The sequence below is a fragment of the Garra rufa genome, chromosome 7, assembly GCF_049309525.1.
Source record: "Garra rufa chromosome 7, GarRuf1.0, whole genome shotgun sequence".
Lineage (NCBI taxonomy): Eukaryota > Metazoa > Chordata > Actinopteri > Cypriniformes > Cyprinidae > Garra > Garra rufa.
The window spans coordinates 20,397,905-20,418,405 of NC_133367.1; the positions used below are offsets into that span (position 1 = coordinate 20,397,905).

Genomic DNA, 20,501 nt, shown 5'->3' on the forward strand with positions numbered 1-20,501 from the left:
AGAGATGGTAGACAATGGTAGATAGAAGGAAAGAATGAACAATAGATAGAAAGAAAAAAAGAGATGGTAGATAGAAGGAAAGAAAGAAAGAGAAAGAAAGGAAGAGATGGTAGACAATGGTAGATAGAAGGAAAGAATGAATGATAGATAGATAGAATGAAAAAACTAACAAATGATAGATAGATAGATAGATAGATAGATAGATAGATAGATAGATAGATAATTAAAGATATACAATGATAGATAGAAGGAAAGAATGAACGATAGACGATAGAATGAAAAAACTAACAAATGATAGATAGAAAGAAAGAAAGATGGTAGACAATGGTAGATAGAAGGAAAGAATGAAGGATAGATAGACAGATAGATAGATACATAGAATGAAAGAACTAACAAATGATCTATCTATCTATCTATCTATCTATCTATCTATCTATCTATCTATCTATCTATCTATCTATCTATCTATCACGGTATCTTTAATTCTCTTTCTTTATGTATCTATCATTCTATCATTCTGTCTGTCTGAATGTTACCCAAGGATTCTAGTCTTCCAGTGTCCCCTCTATGCCCCAAAAATCATGGTATTACCATGCTGCATGTCCAAACAAACATGGACTTTATGGTACTTTTTTCCTGCTAGTCTCTCTTTTTCTTTCTGTTTCACTCTCTTTCTCTTCCTCTTTCCGTTTCTCTTTCATTCTCACATTCGCAGCCTCTACTGTAAGAGCTGATGACATACTGATGGAATGAATGTGTTAAATATGTAGCAGATAAATATCTGCTGACTCCATGTCTTCCAGAAGGCCTGTTTCTGCTCCAGTGCCTTCACACCTGGGTAACGGCTCTACAGCCAACATGATATCATTATTAGATCAGTTTAGTGTCTGTGTGTTTGTGCCTCATTTAAACACACACCTGCTCCTGCGATCAATTGATATTCATCAATTTCGATTACTTCACATTTCAGTTATATCTGAACAAATTAACTGATCTATCCATCTAAAAAAAAGCTTCTTTGTATGAGAGCATTTGAAATGAATTTGTGGCTGTGCTGTTATTAGAACTTCTGCTGTATCACTCATTTGAAATGTTGGTGTTATGAATTACGATCTAAAGTAACAAGCCACATTCTACAATGTATTTGTATTGAAAGTGTATCCCAGTTTATTAATGGCTGTTTTTACTTTTTTGTCATTGAAACTTTCAGCTTCATAGAGATAGAAGCAAAGTCATATTTATTAAGGCCTGTAGGGTGCGCTCTCCCCCTCCTCCTGCTGAGGGAAAGGGGAGGACCTCTGGGTGTCTTCAAGGACAGCGATTGGTTTACCGGGCTCATATAAAACGCAGCACATACCTCAAAAGTGAGAGGTCTGGAATTCAAGCAGTTGATGTATATCCCTGCAGGAGAGGCAGAGGGAGAGTGAGAGAGAGAGATCAGGACACGGGCAGAGGGAATCCGCACCCTTTCCAGAGTGATTATAGAAAGCTGTGCGTTTGTGCGTGTGTTCTCCGTTGTGCGCCTCCGCGGACTTGCGCGTAAAGACAATCAATGAAGGAGAGAAGATCTATTCAGAAACTGTCTCTTCAGCCCGGAATGGATCCGAGTCAGAGCCTCAAATGTAAGATCGTGGTCGTGGGGGACAGCCAGTGTGGGAAAACCGCTCTGCTCCACGTTTTTGCCAAAGACTGTTTCCCAGAGGTGAGATGCGTAAAATCCAATGGGTGCGCAACTGCGCGTTACGATATTTGCTTTAGTTCCGTAGCATGTGCATTCATTTTTACAATTTAATCTTTTAAGATAGACCTGTTTAGTAATATTTCTGTCTTTTCCCTAGAATTACGTACCCACTGTGTTTGAGAATTACACAGCAAGTTTTGAGATTGACAAGCAGAGAATAGAGCTCAGCCTGTGGGACACCTCAGGTGAGTCTCAAATTATGTTTATATATTGTGTGTACACTAAATTTATACTTCAGTATGGGGTCTTCAACCTTTTTTAGGACCCTGGATAGTGGATAGAGAGCCAGAGCTTGGACTTCTTGTTACATATTTTATAAAACATGCAAAGTCTTGCATGTTAAATTTCCTCTATAATGCAATGTATATATTACATTATTAATATATTAATGCTGAACTTTAGCTTTTTAGTTGTGACTGGAGTTATATAACTTAACAAATTGTGTTTGAGAATATAATCCAAATATAATTCATTTCCATTTGATATGGAGAGTAAATATGCTGTAATGAACATTGTGGCTGTTAATATACAATTCAGTCAGGAAATGGAGGCCTTGGTATAATTTTAAAAGTCAGGGTTTGACCTATGCAGTAATTGTTTTGCTTTATAAGTTGCTAATTTAGTATATCATGTCCATTTATAGTCAAATTCTGTTCATCCCAAACATGTCCAGACTTGTTTTGTTCATGAATCCAGTGAACAAATCATTATTTTGATGCATCATTGTGTTGTGCAGGGCAATGATGTGATTGCTAGCGCTTACGTTTATGCCTGGAGGAAAATCTGGGTTTGTTTAATAGCTTTTCTTTCTTTTTCTGAGCGGTTGAGTGGTTCTCAGTTGTTGAGTCAGTAGGAGAGCCTGCCAAGCGTTTAATCACACACACACACATATACACCCTGCTAATACACTCTCACACACTCCACCCATCTGTGAATATGATCCGCAGACACCTCACTTTTAAGGAATGTTAGGATGGCATCACGGGGAACGCTGTAAGTGATGTTTTGGATAAACAAATGAAACCGAAACTGTTGCCACAGCTGGGGTCGTGCTGCAATTCACACGTTTAACAAAACCAAACAGCCGTGACCACACAGGCAAATTAGAGTGGGGTCTTGGCTCGCTCAGTTTGAATGTAGGGTATTGGTAAGTTTCCAGAGCTTGCGCTCAGCTCACCCAGGAGAGATCAGACCTGCTGTCTGGAGGTAATCACAGGCCCTGTAAAGCATCCAGCCAGACAGACTGCTTTAGACGGTGGCCTGTTTGGGGCTTAACTATGATCTGGAGTAAACTGCATTCAGACCTGAACCTGGGGGGTTAGGTTGTTTGGTGCTGTGTGTGGTCTGAAATCTAAAGTTATGCAATAAATATTTTGTTCACTAGTATATGTTAAGCTATTGGTATAGACCAACACCAAATCAGCCAAGCTGGTCTTTTCAGCAGGGTAGAGTCCAACGTAGAGTCATATTCTCAATCTGAATCCATTTCTTGCATCTGAAATTTTTGATTAGTAATATGCATTGCTAAGAACTTCATTTGAACAACTTTAAAGACCAAATATTGTCCTACCCTAACAAACCATACATCAATGGAAGGCTTATTTATTCAGCTTGAATATATGATGTATAAATCTCAATTTCAGAAAATTGACCCTTATGACTGGTTTTGTGGTCCAGGGTCACAAATCGAGAGCCATGTGCTAATTTGACCTACTGAAAGGCTAGCACAGCTGGTCACTTGCCTATGTTGTGTTTTGAATGCTGGTATGTTGGCTTCTTAACTAGCTTAACCAGCAAAACTTGATACTTGTGAACAGCGTGGCCATGCTGGTCCATTAGCTAGACCAGCACCAATCCAGTCTTTGCCAAAAAAGGACATTTTTCTAGTTCTAGGTCTAGAGAACTGAGCTAATCTAGAGTCAAATCTGTGTTTTTTCTCAATATAGAGTTTTTGAAATATGAATCATGCTAATGTGAACCTATATCATACATGCAAATGTTAAATTCCCTAAAAGATATTAGATATTCCCTAAAACTAGAAAAGAGAAATGTGCGGCAATCCTGAGAAAAAATTCCAGCATTTAGAGTCATGTGCTCAATCTGGATTAATATTGTGAATCAGAATTGTGCTTGTGTAAATTTTGACCCAAGTGTTAAATGTGACCCTGGACCACAAAACCAGTCAATTTTATATTTTTACAATTTTTGAAAATTGAGATTTATACTTCATCTGAAAGCTGAATAAATCAGCTTTATTTGTTAGGATAGAACAGTATTTGGCAAAGATACAATTTTGATATATTTACGGTAGGAAATTTACTAAATATCTTTATGGAATATGATCTTTACTGGCATAAAAGAAAAATCTATAATTTTGACCCAAACAATGTATTTTTGGCTATTGCTACAAATATACCCTTGCTACTTAAGACTGGTTTTGTGGTCCAGGGTCACAAATCAAGAGCTACAGCTTAAATCCGGAATAATTTCTTCAATCTCTAAGGCTGAAACTAGGTCTATATCTGATGATAATTCAATGCACGGTGGTTCAGTTTGGTTCGTGATGTAGGTACAGGAGTGTGTTGGGCTGACAGATGTCTGCGGTGGGCGTCTGCGGGCAGGGCCGCCCGTCTGATACTGGTGTTTGGATATGTAGTTAGTTGCTTGTGTCAGGCTGTGGGCTTCCAGCCTGTTGTTCATTACAGTATAAGTTATTGTGTCAGAGCCAGGCTCCAAGGTCTCCCCAATGTGTGTGTTTCTTTTCTCTCAAATGCCTAAGTCTAGGATTTAACAAGTTCCGAACACACCTGAGCACATTCCAGATAATGAGAGAGAGAGATATGTGGACTAGGAAACCTTGGGCATTTGCCCTTGAATAATCTTATATTCCGTGCCTTGAGTGTTTCTGAACATGCAATGAATTTGGGGGTTGCTCCCAGAATTGCCCGAATGGATAGTTCCCTGGCATCTCTTCTTTGTGCTGCTTTGTTTGCAACAGCTGCCATCCCCGTCAACCATGAGCTGCTCCTGTCATTGTCCACCAATCAGCTGTTGAGTCACGACCCCATTCACCATTCAGCTGGCAGCATCCATCACTGATCTGCCATGGAACCCATTGATACAGTAGAGTACATGCGTACCATCTTGAATTAAAACAGTTCGCTTCCGAAAGGCTATGACCAAGACTTTTTTGTGTCTGATACAAAAGAGGAGAACACAATTGTGTTTCTTTCTGTTTGTTTTACTTTTGCTCGAGCTCAAGTCTTGCGTAACATCTTTTTTGGGACTGTTGCCCATTGTTGTGTTTGTTAAAATGATTCCCACTCACGCCAATGAAAAACCGAGAAATCTTTGGTCATTATTCCAAAGTCAAAGTGCTGTTGCCATTCTGCTGCATGAATGTTTCATTAGGCTTTTCTTGTGTATATTGATTCTAGGGCTTAGCAAGTCCTTCTAAATCTGAAACTCAAGTGTGTATGTGCATATATTGTGTGTTATGTGATACACAAGAGGCCAAGTGTCAGGATAACACCCTACCGGAGACAAGAGACCGCATGCTCTCTGATCTTCTAGATGGCCATGAGCATGTGTGTGTATATCCCCTAATAGCCGATCCTCCATGGAATCAGACCCCTTCCCCCAGCTTCTCTCTTCCAGACACTTATTGACCAGAAACCCCCTGCAGATGTGAAGCCAGGATCTTGACATGCCTGTTTCAAAAGGTTCCTTATCCACCAGTCAGACCATGATCAATCAATATACGCACACTCTGCTTTGGGATCTTTTTGTTCCTTTGTGAGTTGTACGTTTTACGATAAGCATATCGTTTCGGTTAACTATAGCCCCAAATTCAGTCCATTGTTCCTCAAGCGTCCTATCTCCTTGCTCCCCTAAGGCTGGTGACGGATATGCTGTCATGACATAGTTCGATTGGATGGTGTCTTTGAATTGGCAAGTTTGATAGGATGACCTTCTAAGATGTCACTTGTTCATAGTTGAAATTTTTATCAGACTTCTTGATCAGATTGCTGAGGTTGTGGGCTGAAAGCCAGAATAGGAGGTTTCCTTACAGAAAAGTAATGTGAATCTCTAGCATGGAGCTAAAAGCCACAAACTCTACAATGAAAATAGGCTAGTTATTGGTAAATAATGAAATGTGCGACTTGATATTTGATTGGATCTTAAAAAGTGGCTATTTATGGTCAAGAATCACTACTAGGAGAACATCTTAGAGACTTGGGGTGGGCTGTTTGACTTTGGCCAATAAGATACCACTTGCAAGGCCAAGTACTGCTACAAAGATGCACAGTTACACCAGTTACATTTATTAAGAGGATAAATTGTAATGTTTTAGATTTCAGGTTGCCTTTTAAAGAAAGTGAAGAGAAAGCTTCAGCATTTGAGGCTAGTTTTACACTGTTATTTTGTAAATAAGTATCATTCAGCTATTGCATGTCTCTTCCAAGTCCTGAACTAAGATGTTGCTATCTAACCTCCTTAATCCAACCCTTGACTATTATCAGCAAGGGGAGACCTCATTATCAGCTGACCCCAGAAAACAAAACGTTCCCGGGATCATTTCAATGGGCTCCTGCTGGGACAGGCTCTCTGAGCCCCGCTCCTTAAAGCTGGTCAACTATTGTCGGCCGGATCATATTTCTAACCTCGGTGATTTGGGCCTGCATGCCTCACATTCCTGTGAGGAAAGGTTTGCTCTCATAGTCCACAAAGAAGCTATTGTGTGGTGGGGCACTGGGGAAAAAAGCGCCATGTGAACCGTTATGTTCTCTGAAATTATTCTTACCTTGTTAGTCAAGGAAATTAAATTCAGGAGGAACTCGTGTACTGATGTGGAGTTTGAAAAAGCCTTTTTGTAAGAGTTTGTGATGTTGTGTTAGCAATTTTTTAATACGTGAATGAGCATCAAGGGTTTTATAGAGTAGCTTAGGGCTTAAATGTGCTTTGCAAAGAATTGTGTCTGTTTATTGCTTTGTTTTGATGCAGATTAGGAAGACATTGAGGGATTCAAGCCAAAACCACCATTGGCCAAGAATTCCTTACTGTGTGTGTGTGCTTTTACATGGTCACCACATGTTTAGAGAAGCATTTGAACACTTGGGGAATCCATCAGCTGTCAGTATCCCTCACACACACACACACACACACACACACACACACACACACACACTCACAGATTGTGGAATGTGGTGTGTGTTGTGATAGCTACGGTGTTCCACAAGTGTGTGTGTCGCTCCATTTAGCTGTTACTTACACAAATACTGTACAAGCAAACACAAGCACACAGCAGGGTTTGGGTTTATTTAGTTTTTCTGTCCAATGCAACAATACTAATGTGTTTAGTGGGCTGTTTAGAGAGAAAACTGTGTGTGGTGGGGTGGGGGTTGCCATAGAAAGTGTGTATATTCATGTATGCGTGTGTGTGGGCATCTCCTTTAGAAAAGCAGAAGGCGAAAACTAACTAAAAGCAACAACAACAAAACACAAAATATTACTTGTGGTATATTTTTTCCACTTAAAAGTATATTCCCACTAACATATATCACCTTATAATATGTACACTAGAAGTAGCTACCAAACTTCAAATTCCAAATAAATGTGATAATTAGATTTTCATATATAGTTACTAATTCACAATACTAATTAGAGTTTAAGTGATTAACCGTAAAAAAGCAATCAGTCTCGAGTGAAATGTGGTTGTCCGAGTTGTTCTTGTTTTTTGGCCTGTAGCTGCGGTTGGAAAATGAGCTGTAAAGTCCTGCGGCTGCATGTGTTTTCAACTTCACATATTTCTACTTAACTTCTGGCACTGGGAATTATCATTCTGTCAAACTAAACAGACCTCCCTTCCCTCTTTTTCTCTCTCTCTCTCATAAACACCACCTCTGTTCTGGAATCTGGCACATTATAAATGTGTTTGTCCTGTGTGGATTGTACATACCGTGTCTGGTAGAGTTAGCGGTGGGCGGGAATGCGTTGTTCTGTCTGAGTAAATTCTGGACCATGCCGTTCACATAAAGGAAAAACATCTCTAGAGTTTTAACCATGAGGGAAATGCTACATCTGGCAAGGGTCTGGTTATTAGCAGTGTTTGCTAAGGCAAGCATCATTATTTAGCATTTTACCAGTGACAGAGAACAGGAAGTGTTTTGTGTGCTGAGATTTTTTTATAAATAAAAACCTACTTAAAAGCTTTATTCCTCCTAAAAGCAAAAGTGTGCACTTATGTGTAAAAGTTTCGTGTTTAGTATGTCTGAAAGGGGGCTTCAGCGGTTTAAAAATTCATGAATGCTTTCAAATTACTGTCTGTACTGCATCGCTGAGTAAAAGTTAAATGAGGTTAAGTAATAAATTGACGATCCTCCAGACAGACCCACTATCCTTGTCTAGTTCTTGGTGCCTGCTTTTGTTCAAGTGAACTTTGTTCTTCCTGACCAATCCACCTTTTTGTGTTACAGGCTCCCCTTATTATGACAACGTAAGGCCGCTTTCATATCCAGACTCAGACGCAGTAATTATATGCTTTGACATCAGCCGGCCAGAGACACTGGACAGCGTCCTAAAAAAGGTGAGCGTTTTTCCAACCTGTAATAATTGATTTTGCACACTTAATGTGAGCTAAACAAGTAAGATATGATTTGATTAAGATCCACTGTTGTTTCTGGAATTATATTCCTATCAAACAATCAGATTTTTGGAATGGAGTTAGGGTCTTGAACAATATTTTCATCATCCAATCAGATTTTAGGACTGGGGATAGAGTCTTGAACAACATTTCCATCAACCAGTCATATTTTAGGAATGGGGATTGGGGTATTAAAGAGCATTTCCATCAACCAATCAGATTTTAGGACTGGGGATAGAGTCTTGAACAACTTTTCCATCAACCAGTCAGATTCTAGGAATGGGGGTTGGGGTATTAAAGAGCATTTCCATCAACCAATCAGATTTTAGGAGTGAAAATCTGGGGGGATGGAGTCTTGAAAAACATTCTCACCAACCAATCAGATTTTAGGAAGGGGTTAGGGTCTTGAACAACATTCCCATCAACCAATCATATTTTAGGACTGGGGTTGGGCTCTTGAAGAACATTTTTTATCAAACAATCAGATTTTAGCACTGTGGATGGGGTATTGAAGAATATTTTACCAACCAATTAGATTTTAGAACTGGGGTTGGGGTCTTGAACAACATTCCCATCAACCAATCAGTTTTTAGGACTGGGGATGGGGTCTTGAACAACATTCCCATCAACCAATCAGATTTTAGGACTCAGGTTAGGGTCTTAAACAATATTTCCATCAACCAATCAGATTTTTGGATTGGGGTTGGGCTCTTGAAAAACATTTTCATCAAACAATCAGATTTTAGCACTGTGGATGGGGTATTGAAGAACATTTTATCAACCAATTAGATTTTAGGACTAGGGTTGGGGTCTTGAAGAACATGCCCTTCAACCAATTCGATTTTAAGACGGCGTTAGGGTCTTGAACAACATTCCCATCAACCAATCAAAATGTAGGGCTCCGAAATGACTACATGAGAGAGACTCCTTAATTTTTACATTGTTAATAAAGGAAAAAATGTAATTGTCTAAGCAATTGACTTTCTGCGGGCAGAATGCAGGTGTGGTACACCACATTTTGGGAGTCTCCTGGATATCAAACTGTAGGCTTGACCTTTCTGGCTCCTGACAGTCTAATTGGCTTTGAAATGCCTTGCCTGTGATTCAGAAAAATTCTTCTACAACTCCTTTGTGATCTGCCCACTCTTTGTTGCATCCAAATAAAGTTGTCCTTTGTTTGGTAGAGTAGCATATCTTCTTGTAGACTTTCAGTCTGGGGTCAGGTGTCTAGAATGGCCTGTGGCTCCGTTTCACTCGGTTAGGGTGGGCCCCAGGTTTGATAGCATTATGCTGGTATTAACTAGACCATGTGAGTGGAAGTTCAGCCGGGTGGTTTGTCTTAAAACGGTTGAGATCTAGGTTGCAGAATGGGAAATACGATCAGGCTACACGTGGGTACCTGATGGAATAAGCTAGTGTTGTCCACTGGGACTTTGAGGCCCCTGGGAGCTAGAGGTGAGCACAAAAGGATCATGGGAACGAGGGAATGTAGGGTGTCCGTGTTCCTGTGTGAACAATCGTATGACTGTGTTGCACCCGCCTGCCTCCCGCCAGATTAAATCCGGTGATTTAATGCCACACCAACACAAAAAATGCTTTGTTTGGGAAGGACAGGAATGCAGATCACCTGTAGCATTGTTGGAAAGACGCACACAGATACACACCCTGAAAAGCAATCATTACAGTGCAAGCTTTATCCTAGCAGGAAACATGTCCCTCACCTGTAGCAAGGAAGATTAATACTCTTGTGCTCGAGGAAAAAAAGGGATGGGATCGGATGGAACGTGAAATGCTTAGAGAATGGGAACAGGAAACACTTGTTCTTGTCTTTTGTCCTCTCTCAGACAGGGATGGATCAAGGCCAATTGGTTTCATCTTTCCCTGATGGTTTTGTCTCTTTATCTTACAGTGGAAAGGGGAGATCCAGGAATTTTGTCCCAACACAAAGATGCTGCTCGTCGGATGCAAGTCAGACCTTAGAACGGACCTCACGACTTTAGTGGAGCTGTCAAATCATAGACAGACACCGGTGTCATATGATCAGGTGAGCGGTTCTCACAAACTGTATTCGCAGTTGGGTTGGACGGCACTGAGACACTCGACTTCAGATCTGTAATTTGCCTTGTAAAGTAATAAGAATGGTGTTAGATATCAAGTAATAACGTTGGTGCTTTAGGTTACTAATCTTCTCCATGCATTAAATCTTCTAAACTTAATTTTGATGAAATTGCAAGCAGTAATCATAGCACTTGTGTCGAATATCATGATTTATTTGTTAATTGCTGGTTTTGTTTCATATCTAAGCTCACTATCCTCTCTTTCTCTTATAGGGTTCAGCTATGGCCAAGCAGATATCCGCACCTTATATCGAATGCTCCGCAGTGCAGTCCGAAAACAGTGTGCGGGACATTTTCCATGTCGCAACATTGGCTTGCGTAAATAAGAACAACAAAAACATCAAGCGCAACAAATCGGCACGCTCCACCAAACGCATCTCGCACATGCCCAGTCGACCAGACCTAGCAGCCGTGGCAACAGACCTACGCAAAGACAAAGCAAAAAGTTGCACGGTAATGTAATGCGAGGCGTTCGGGGGGAAAGATTCATTCTGGGAAATGGTGAGGGTGGGCTGTGGAAGCCAGAAAGGTCTGGAATTGCCTCCAAAGACAAAGCAAAATTGGAGAGCGGGAACATTTGCTCGATGTACCTGAAGGTCTCTCCAGTTTGAGGGTTCCACTTCTTGTTGGCAGAACTCGACAAGCTTGCGGACGTGAACCCATATTACGGCCCCAACCACCTCTCCTAAACTTATCCACTCACAGCAGGAGGATGTCACCACCCTCTCGGCCAATGGGAGGCCTTCCTTCCTGCTCCTGGACGTGAAGCTGGTTCCTCTCTGGAGGATTCTTTCTGGAAGCTTCTCCTGCAGGAAAGGAAAGAGGAAGCAGAATCACATAACCATTGAGTCCAGAGTTCCGGTGAGCCTTGGCTCACAGCTATTTTTAAAAGATGCACGTTTCGGTTGGTTTCAACAGTCGCATGGACGGAACAGCGAAGGGGAAGATGATTTTGCAAAATGGCGAAATTTTGGATAAGGACAACTCTCGCTTCTTTCTTTTCGAGTCTGTACAGCTAAATGAGGATATGAAACGAGAGTGTATCACTGTGGTTACGGATCACTTCCTCCTTCGATCCTCCTCGGCCTGTTTTGTTCCTTCTGTAGACCAAGAGCACGAGTTTGTGTGTGTGCGTGGTTTTCGTTTTCTTATGCTAAGCTCAGCTAAAACTGTCACCATGGATACGCCGCTGGTATATTTGAACTCGCACCGTTTTCTCTATAACTCCTCATAATCACATTACGGTTCATTAGGATTCAGAAAAAGAAAAACCAAAGAACTGGAAGGTTTTCAAATCGGATGACTCAACGTTTGACGCTCGGAAGTGCATGATGGATGTGTCTTTGAGGGCTTTTGGTGGATCAATGAGAACTTCTTTCATGGTTCTGTAAGAACATGGTTACGCTTGTCTTTATAGACTGGGTATATGAAAGTGCAAATACGACCTTTGAGAATTGGCCTAACCATTTAGTATTCATTTGCATTTGGTTTATCCCTGAAGGGGCATTCACACCGACAGCGATTTGCAACGACAAAGCATCTGGAAGTCATTAATTTGTAATGATGGATGGTGATTTCAGACTGTTTAGAGTTCAACTTTTTGCAAACCTGGAACAATATTTACGGTAGGACCTTTAACAGAACAGTGCAAGATGCAACGTAATGACCAGAGATACCTAGGAGCTCCTCACTGCAGTACACAAGATCAAGGGGGTGAGGTTACATCCACATCCGGGGGGTGGAGATGGGTAGGTTTAGGGATATGTAAAGTGGGAGGAGTTGGATCTGGACCCGGATCTAACCTCGGCCCCTGGATCTTGTGTTCTGCAGTGAGGATCTTGAGACTTCTAAAACAATATCATGAATGTAACATATACTAGACAAAAATCCAGCTAAACCAGTCCGTTTTAGACAACTGATCATCATAACTGATACCTAGTAGGAGCAAATATTAGAAACCAACAGTATAGCGAGTTGGTGACATCCAGCGATTTAATTTCTGTCAGTGCGAATGCTGAAATAAGAATAACACCACTATTCCCGTAACAACACTATTAAAATAGCACAAAACTAGCTTTTCATTGTAAATCGTCATTATCAGTCACGTTACGTGAACATTTGTGCCTTTTCTGACAAATGTGAAATTTTGTTTAAGCACAATTGTTGAAATAACGAATAAACAATCAAATATCAATTCAAGGTCGTATTAAATTTGCGCTTTTGTCTGCCCATTCCACAAAAGAAAATAAAAAGGTTTTCAAAAAACAATAAAAAAAAATCTCTCCTCTCTGTACTAAACTATGCAGTCTGCTTTTAAACACATGCGAGAGGATTGAGAAAAGTGATTGATTGCACATTCTTTCTCTTTCAAAACAAACAAAAATCTGTATATTGCCTCGCAGAGCCGTGGAAAAAAAATGCGTCTCACCTTTGTAGTGCTAAAAGTTTCTCAAATACAAAATCTTCAGACGTTTGAAGCTAGCTGCAGAGTCTCATTTGCTGCATGTTTGTAGTTGCACTTTTCGTTAAAACTTGCGCAAAACAAACAAAACCTGTCTTTTTTACATTCGTTTGTATTGTTTCTAATGGGTCAGAGAGAATTTCCTCGACTGTGTCACAGAGTTTGTTTTCACATAGGCAGTATTAAACAATTTTTGGTGTGTGTAAATGTTGAGAAATGTGTAGGTGCTGTTAAAAAAAAACAAAAAAACAAAAACAAATGTTTCCTAATGTAGGATTTCTGTAATTTTTTAATGCCTTCTGTGTGTGTTGATGTCCATGTATGTCTGTTTTTGTTGATGTTGCCATAATATTTATTGAATTATATATTTTTTCCCTTAAAAATAAATGCAAAAATAAAATGAAAAAGCTCTTTTTGATATGAAATCTTTTTCCTCTTCCTTTTGCTTGATCCATTTCATAGGAATTTTACTTTTTCATAACATTTTTAGATGATATTATACAAACGACAGTATCTTCATAAAGCCGGCAGATGTTTTTCAGTGCAGTTGAAATTCATCGTCTCATTCCTAGTGACTCATTCCTTATTACATTCCGAGTATGTGTGACTTTGCCTTGGGCGTTGGATCTCTTCCTGTGTGTTCCTCAAATTCATTCATGCAGTTTCGGGTCACTTCCCCCCGCGGAAGGAAATGACCTTCAGGTGACCTTCGCCCAGCCCTTTCCGCAGTCTTCATTCATAACCCCACAGGCCTGTAGCTCAGAGCGTTCTAGCTTCATTTTACTCATTTTGAGCTGAAGTATGGTCATAATTTCAAAAAACATTGACTTTCCAGAGACAAATATGGTGTCAAATATTCTTGATGCGAACACTATTCAGCATTAACTCTGGTTCGGGTATAGAAATGCCACATCGACTAGCTTCAGTCAAGGCCGGAATTTTCGCTCTTTTCTCCTCGCCGTCATCTTTTCTTTGTGTGAATGCAGACTAAACACACACACTTTTTTACTGTCAAGAGCATCAGGCGGTATTTTCGCTTCTGACAGACAGCTATGGCAGAGATAAATCCAGACAATTACGAGCACACACTGTGGCCCTGATTAATTGTGCGAGTTGAGAAAGCGCTTTGTTGTTACGTTGAGACAACGCCGAGTGAAAGTGATTCATTACAGCAGCGGCTGACTGGAACACACATTAATAGTGTTTCCTTTATGCATGATAGCTCATATATCACTCGGAGAAACATGGAATAAATTCAGGCAAAACATGATGAATGATAACACAGGCTTGTCAGATGGTTGTGTTTTTGTGCTTATAAACAAAACCATTAAATAGTAGTAAGATGGTAATTTTTATGCTTTAAAATATACCACATTACATGGTACTGTAAAATCTAGATTAAAATTCTCCACATTTTTAAATTAGAATTTATCATTTAATTTGTATGTTTATATATAATGACATCATTTTTAGAAATCATATAATACATTTTTTTGCAAATATTTTGTAATTATTTATAATTGGTAATTTTTCATAATTTTATAAAAATTAAATTTTAATTAATTTTATCATGTAATTCGAACATTCAATTTCAGTGATTTTATTGTTAAATCTAAAATAACGTATGAAAAACATTTTTTTTTTATGAAAAACGTAAACTTTTGAAAACCTAAGAAATTAGATTTTTTCCAGCTTTGATACCTAACTAAAATAAAGCCAGTTTTAGCCGAAGCACTAAAATATGAAAGCTTGTTTTCGTCACAGTTGAGAAAATATGATTCTGTTTGTCATAATAATGAAAAACTTTATCATAATGACTTAATTTCTCATAATAATGACTTAGTTTCTCGTAATAATGAGATACTTTCTCGTAATAATAATAATTTCCTGTAATAATGAGAAAATTTCTCGAGATAATGAGAAACTTTCTAATAATAATGACTTAGTTTCTCTTAATAATGAGATAATCATAATAATGAGAAACTTTCTCGTAATACTGACTTAATTTCTCGTAATAATAAGCTTTCTCATAATAATTACTTAATTTCTCTATAACAATGAGATATTTTCTTGTAATATTTACTTAATTTCTCGTAATAATGAGAAACTCTCATAATACTGACTTAATTTCTCATAATAATAACTTATTTTCTTGTAATAATGAGAAACTTTCTTATAATAATCTGAAACTTTCTTGTAATATTTACTTAATTTCTTAGAATAATGAGAAACTTTCTTATAATAATGACTTAGTTTCTCATAATAATGGGATATTCGTAATAATGAGAAACGTTCTCAAAATTCTGACTTAATTTATTGTAATAATGAGAAACCTACTCATAATTACTTAATTTCTCATAAAAATAACTTAATTTCTCGTAATAATTATAGTTTCTTGTATCTCATTACGAGAAACTAAGTCATTATGAGAAAGTATTTCATTACGGGAAACTAACTCATATGAGAAATTATGAGAAATCTTTATTTCTTTAAATCTTTATATTTATTATGAAAAGGTATCTTATTAATAAGAGAAAGTAATTATTACGAGAAACAAAGTCATCATTACATAGTCATTATTGTGAGAAAATAACTTATTACAAGAAATTAAGTCATTACAAAAAACAAAGTCATTATTATGAGAAAGTATTTCATTATTACGAAAAATTAAGTCATTATTACGAGAAATTAAGTCATTATTACAAGAAGGTTTCTCATTATAACAAGAAATTAAGTCATTATTACTATATAACTAAATCATTATTAAGAGAAAGTATCTCATTATAAAAAACTAAGTAATTATTACAAGAAAGTCTCATTTTTACAAGAAATTAAGTCTTTATTATGAGAAAGTATATCATTACAAAAATGAAGTCATTATTATGAGAAGGTATTTCATTATTATGAGAAATTAAGTCATTATTACAAGAAAGTTTCTCATTATAACGAGAAATTAAGTCATTATTATGAGAAACAAAGTCATTACAAGAAACTAAATCATTATTAAGAGAAAGTATCTCATTATAAAAAACTAAGTAATTATTACAAGAAAGTCTCATTTTTACAAGAAATTAAGTCTTTATGAGAAAATATCTCATTACAAAAAATGAAGTCATTATTATGAGAAGGTATTTTATTATTATGAGAAATTAAGTCATTATTACGAGAAAGCATCTTATTTTTAAGAGAAAGTAATTATTACGAGAAAGTATCTCATTATTACTAGAAACAAAGTCATTATTACAAAAAACTAAGTAATTATTATGAGAAAGTATTTCATTATTATGAGAAATTAAATCATTATTATGAGAAAGTATTTTATTATTACGAGAAATTAAATTATTATTATGATTATATAAGTTTTACGAGAAACTTAGTCATTATTATGAGAAAGTATTTCATTATTATTAAAAATTAAATCGTTATTATGAGGAAGTATCTCATTATTAAGAGAAATTAAATCATTATTATGAGAAAGTATCTCATTATTAAGAGAAAGTCATTACGAGAAAGTATCTTATTATTAGGAGAAACAAAGTCATTATTACGAGAAAGTATCTGATTATTACAAGAAATTAAGTCATTATTATGAGAAATTAAGTCATTATTATGAGAAATTAAATCATTATTATGAGAAAGTATCTCATTAAGAGAAAGTCATTACGAGAAAGTATCTTATTAGGAGAAACAAAGTCATTATTACGAGAAAGTATCTCATTACAAAAAACTAAGTCATTATGAGAAAGTATCTGATTATTACGAGAAATTAAGTCATTATTATGAGGAAGTATCTCATTATTAAGAGAAAGACATAACAAGAAAGTATCTCATTACAAAAAACTAAGTCATTATGAGAAAGTATCTCATTATTACAAGAAATTAAGTCATTATTATGAGAAATTAAATCATTATTAAGAGAAAGTCATCACGAGAAAGTATCTTATTATTAGGAGAAACAAAGTCATTATTACGAGAAAGTATCTCATTACAAAAAACTAAGTCATTATGAGAAAGTATCTGATTATTACGAGAAATTAAGTCATTATTATGAGGAAGTATCTCATTATTAAGAGAAAGACATAACAAGAAAGTATCTCATTACAAAAAACTAAGTCATTATGAGAAAGTATCTCATTATTACAAGAAATTAAGTCATTATGAGAAATTAAATCATTATTAAGAGAAAGTCATCACGAGAAAGTATCTTATTATTAGGAGAAACAAAGTCATTATTACGAGAAAGTATCTCATTACAAAAAACTAAGTCATTATGAGAAAGTATCTGATTATTACGAGAAATTAAGTCATTATTATGAGGAAGTATCTCATTATTAAGAGAAAGACATAACAAGAAAGTATCTCATTACAAAAAACTAAGTCATTATGAGAAAGTATCTCATTATTACAAGAAATTAAGTCATTATTATGAGAAATTAAATCATTATTAAGAGAAAGTCATCACGAGAAAGTATCTTATTATTAGGAGAAACAAAGTCATTATTACGAGAAAGTATCTCATTACAAAAAACTAAGTCATTATGAGAAAGTATCTAATTATTACGAGAAATTAAGTCATTGTTACGAGAAAGTATCTCCTTATTAAAAGAAAGTCATTATTACAAGAAAATATCTCATTATTATGAGAAACAAAGTCATTATTATGAGATACTTATGAGTAACTTTTTATTAATAATTTCTTTCTCGTAATAACGACTTAGTTTCTCGTAATAATAAGATACTTTCTCATTATAATGTATTTCTCTTAATAATGAGATGCTTTCTCATAATAATAAAATACTTTCTCGTAATAATGTCTTACTTTGGCTTAGTAATGAGATGCTTTTTCATAATAATGACCTATATAATTCAAAATTATATAGGTAATTATAATTATATAAGGTAATACCATGGTACTTTCTTCTTTACCATATACATGTGCTATGGTATTTATATATTCTATTAAGGTACTTCAAAGAATACCATGATATTACCAAGCTGCAATCAATCAATCAATAAATAAGCAAGTTTTTAATGGTACATGTCCTAATAATCAACGCAATAAACCACAATATTACCATTATACTCTTTAGTGGTGTTTGCAAAGGCAAAAAATCATGAAGAACACCTTAGAATACATCTTATTTCTTCTTAAAATCCAATCTAGTTCTAGACACGTTATAAATTCAAACCCTTTTAACGTTAAAAACATCTTGTTCTGCGTCCATAAGCAAGTTTTAGAGTTGTAGCTTCAGGCAGCCTACCCAAATAAGCTAACCAAGCTACAGTCATATGGCGTGTATCTCTGGTGGATGTTTTCTGGTTGACCGGACGCTCTAATGTGTGAACACACGGCTGCAGTCAGGGGAAATGTCAGAGACGGCGAACAAGGCAGATTCGATAACAAGAACCGTCGATGTGTTGGGTCTCGCCTGGGTTTTTGTTTTCTAACACCTCGAATATTTGACGACATATTGAAACCAACGGCTGCCGGGTTTTAATGGCATGTATGTGTGTGTGTGTGTGTTCAGGTATCCGTAAATGTCACCGCCGTTGTTCTCACATTTTGCATTAATCGACCACGGTTACTGTACGTGACAAATGAAATGTCAAGCAATATGTAGCGTTCAAAACATCTCCGGACGAATTCCGTTTTCCTCTCGGGTGAATCCGGAAGCTCAAAACCAATTAGCACTTTGGGATTCCAAGTAAAAATCATTACGTAGAGGCCTGAACCTCTTTGTATGTGTTTTATTGCTTTTGTGGGGTTAAAGGTGACGTCTGCGTGTGTCTCAGACAGGATACAGTGTCATATTGGGTTCATATTGAAATATAGGTGTTTGTACAGCTATTGTGAGACTCATATGCGGAAACTGCTATAGACACGGCTGTGTGAATTCACACGCTTCGCTTTAACACCTGTCAGACAAGGAGGAAATTAAATCATATCCCACCGCTGGAAACACAAACACCCAAAAGCACACACAGCGCTGATAAGACAGGCACTAATTGAAATTCCATTCTTAATGGCCCCTAAGTGCAGATCAGCAGCGGGCCGCACGGGTGATTGACTTTTATTGTGCTTTTGGTGTCTGTCTTGACCCGCCTAACCATGATGCCTTGGGGGAACGAAGCTAGCAGGACTTCCACGAAATAGCTCAATTCGTCATCTCCAGAAGCTGCTGAGACATGAGTTTTGACGCAAGATGTTTCGTTCTGACATTTCTATCATGTTATGTTGTGGATTTGTTTACTTGCAAAACAAAATCAAGTATTAAAATATTTATGAAAAACTGAGAGAGCAGGAAGAACAGATAATATATGAAATTATTAAACATTAATTTATTGTTTCAAACTCTAAAACTGATTATTGCTATTCGCATCGCAGTGACTCAAATCTTCTAAAATGGTTTACTGACAAGATTTATTCACTAGTAAAGGTAATTCCAACATTCTATGTCGCAATTCACACTTTTTTCCACAATTCTTAATATTATTTTTCCAGAATTGCATGATTTAAACTCAAACATTACAATATAAACTCATAAATTCTTAGAACTATTTTTTATTATGACATGATATATTTATTATCTGTGAAATATAAATATTAATTATAATTGTGAAATATAAATTCAGAGAAGAAAAAGTGTAATTGTGAAATTTTTTTTCCTATATTTGCTTTGTGGGAACAAACTTGTCACAATTCTGACGTTTTTCTTGTAAATGCAAGTTTATATCTAACAATTCTGACTTTATTCTGAGCCTATATCTCAGAATTGTGAGGAAAAGTCTGAATTTTGAGATCAAAGTCAGTTGTTGTCCATTTGCGGAAACAAACTAGTCACAATTCTGACTTTTTTCTTGTAACTGCAAGATTATATCGAACAATTCTGACTTTATTCTGAGCCTGTATCTCAGAATTGTGAAAGAAATTCTGAATTGTAAAATAAAAACTCAGTTGTGAGGTAAAAAGTCAGGATTGTGAGATAAAAAAAAGTTAAAATGACCCTTTCTATATATTTTTATTCCTTTTGCGAAAACAAACTTGTCACAATTCAGATTTTTTTTCTTGTAACTGCAAGTTTATATCTAACAATTATGGCTTTATTCTGAGCCCATATCTCAAAACTGTGAGAAAAAGTCGAGTTGTGAGGGAAAAATTCTAAATGTTGAGATATAAACACAGAATTGTTAGATTAAACTTTAACTCTTCTTTTTCTATATATTTTCTAATTTACTTTTTCTGTTCAGAAACAAACTTTTTGTAAGATTGTAAGATTAAAAACCCAGAGTTGTGAGGCAAAAAAGTCTGAATTGTGTGATATAAACACAGAAATGCAAGAAAAAAGTCAGAATTGTTAGATAAAGTTAAAATTACCTTTTCTGTATTTTTTTTATTTCTTTTGCGGCAACAAACTTGTCACAATTCAGATTTTTTTCTCGGAACAGCAAGTTTATATCTAACAATACTGCCTATATCTCAGAATTGAGAGAAAAAAATCTGAGTTGTAAGATAAAAAATTAAAATGTCCTTTTTTTAAT

General features: G+C 36.4%; 1 protein-coding gene across 1 annotated transcript; it reads left to right on the forward strand.

The window, feature by feature from the left end:
• The first annotated feature begins 1,379 nt into the window (after positions 1-1,379).
• rnd3a (Rho family GTPase 3a) lies at positions 1,380-13,387 on the forward strand. Its single transcript, XM_073844070.1, has 5 exons — positions 1,380-1,702; positions 1,839-1,926; positions 8,218-8,327; positions 10,294-10,428; positions 10,715-13,387. The coding sequence occupies exons 1-5, from the start codon at positions 1,553-1,555 to the stop codon at positions 10,961-10,963; spliced, it is 732 nt and encodes a 243-aa protein (XP_073700171.1). The 5' UTR covers positions 1,380-1,552; the 3' UTR covers positions 10,964-13,387.
• The last annotated feature ends 7,114 nt before the right edge of the window (positions 13,388-20,501 follow it).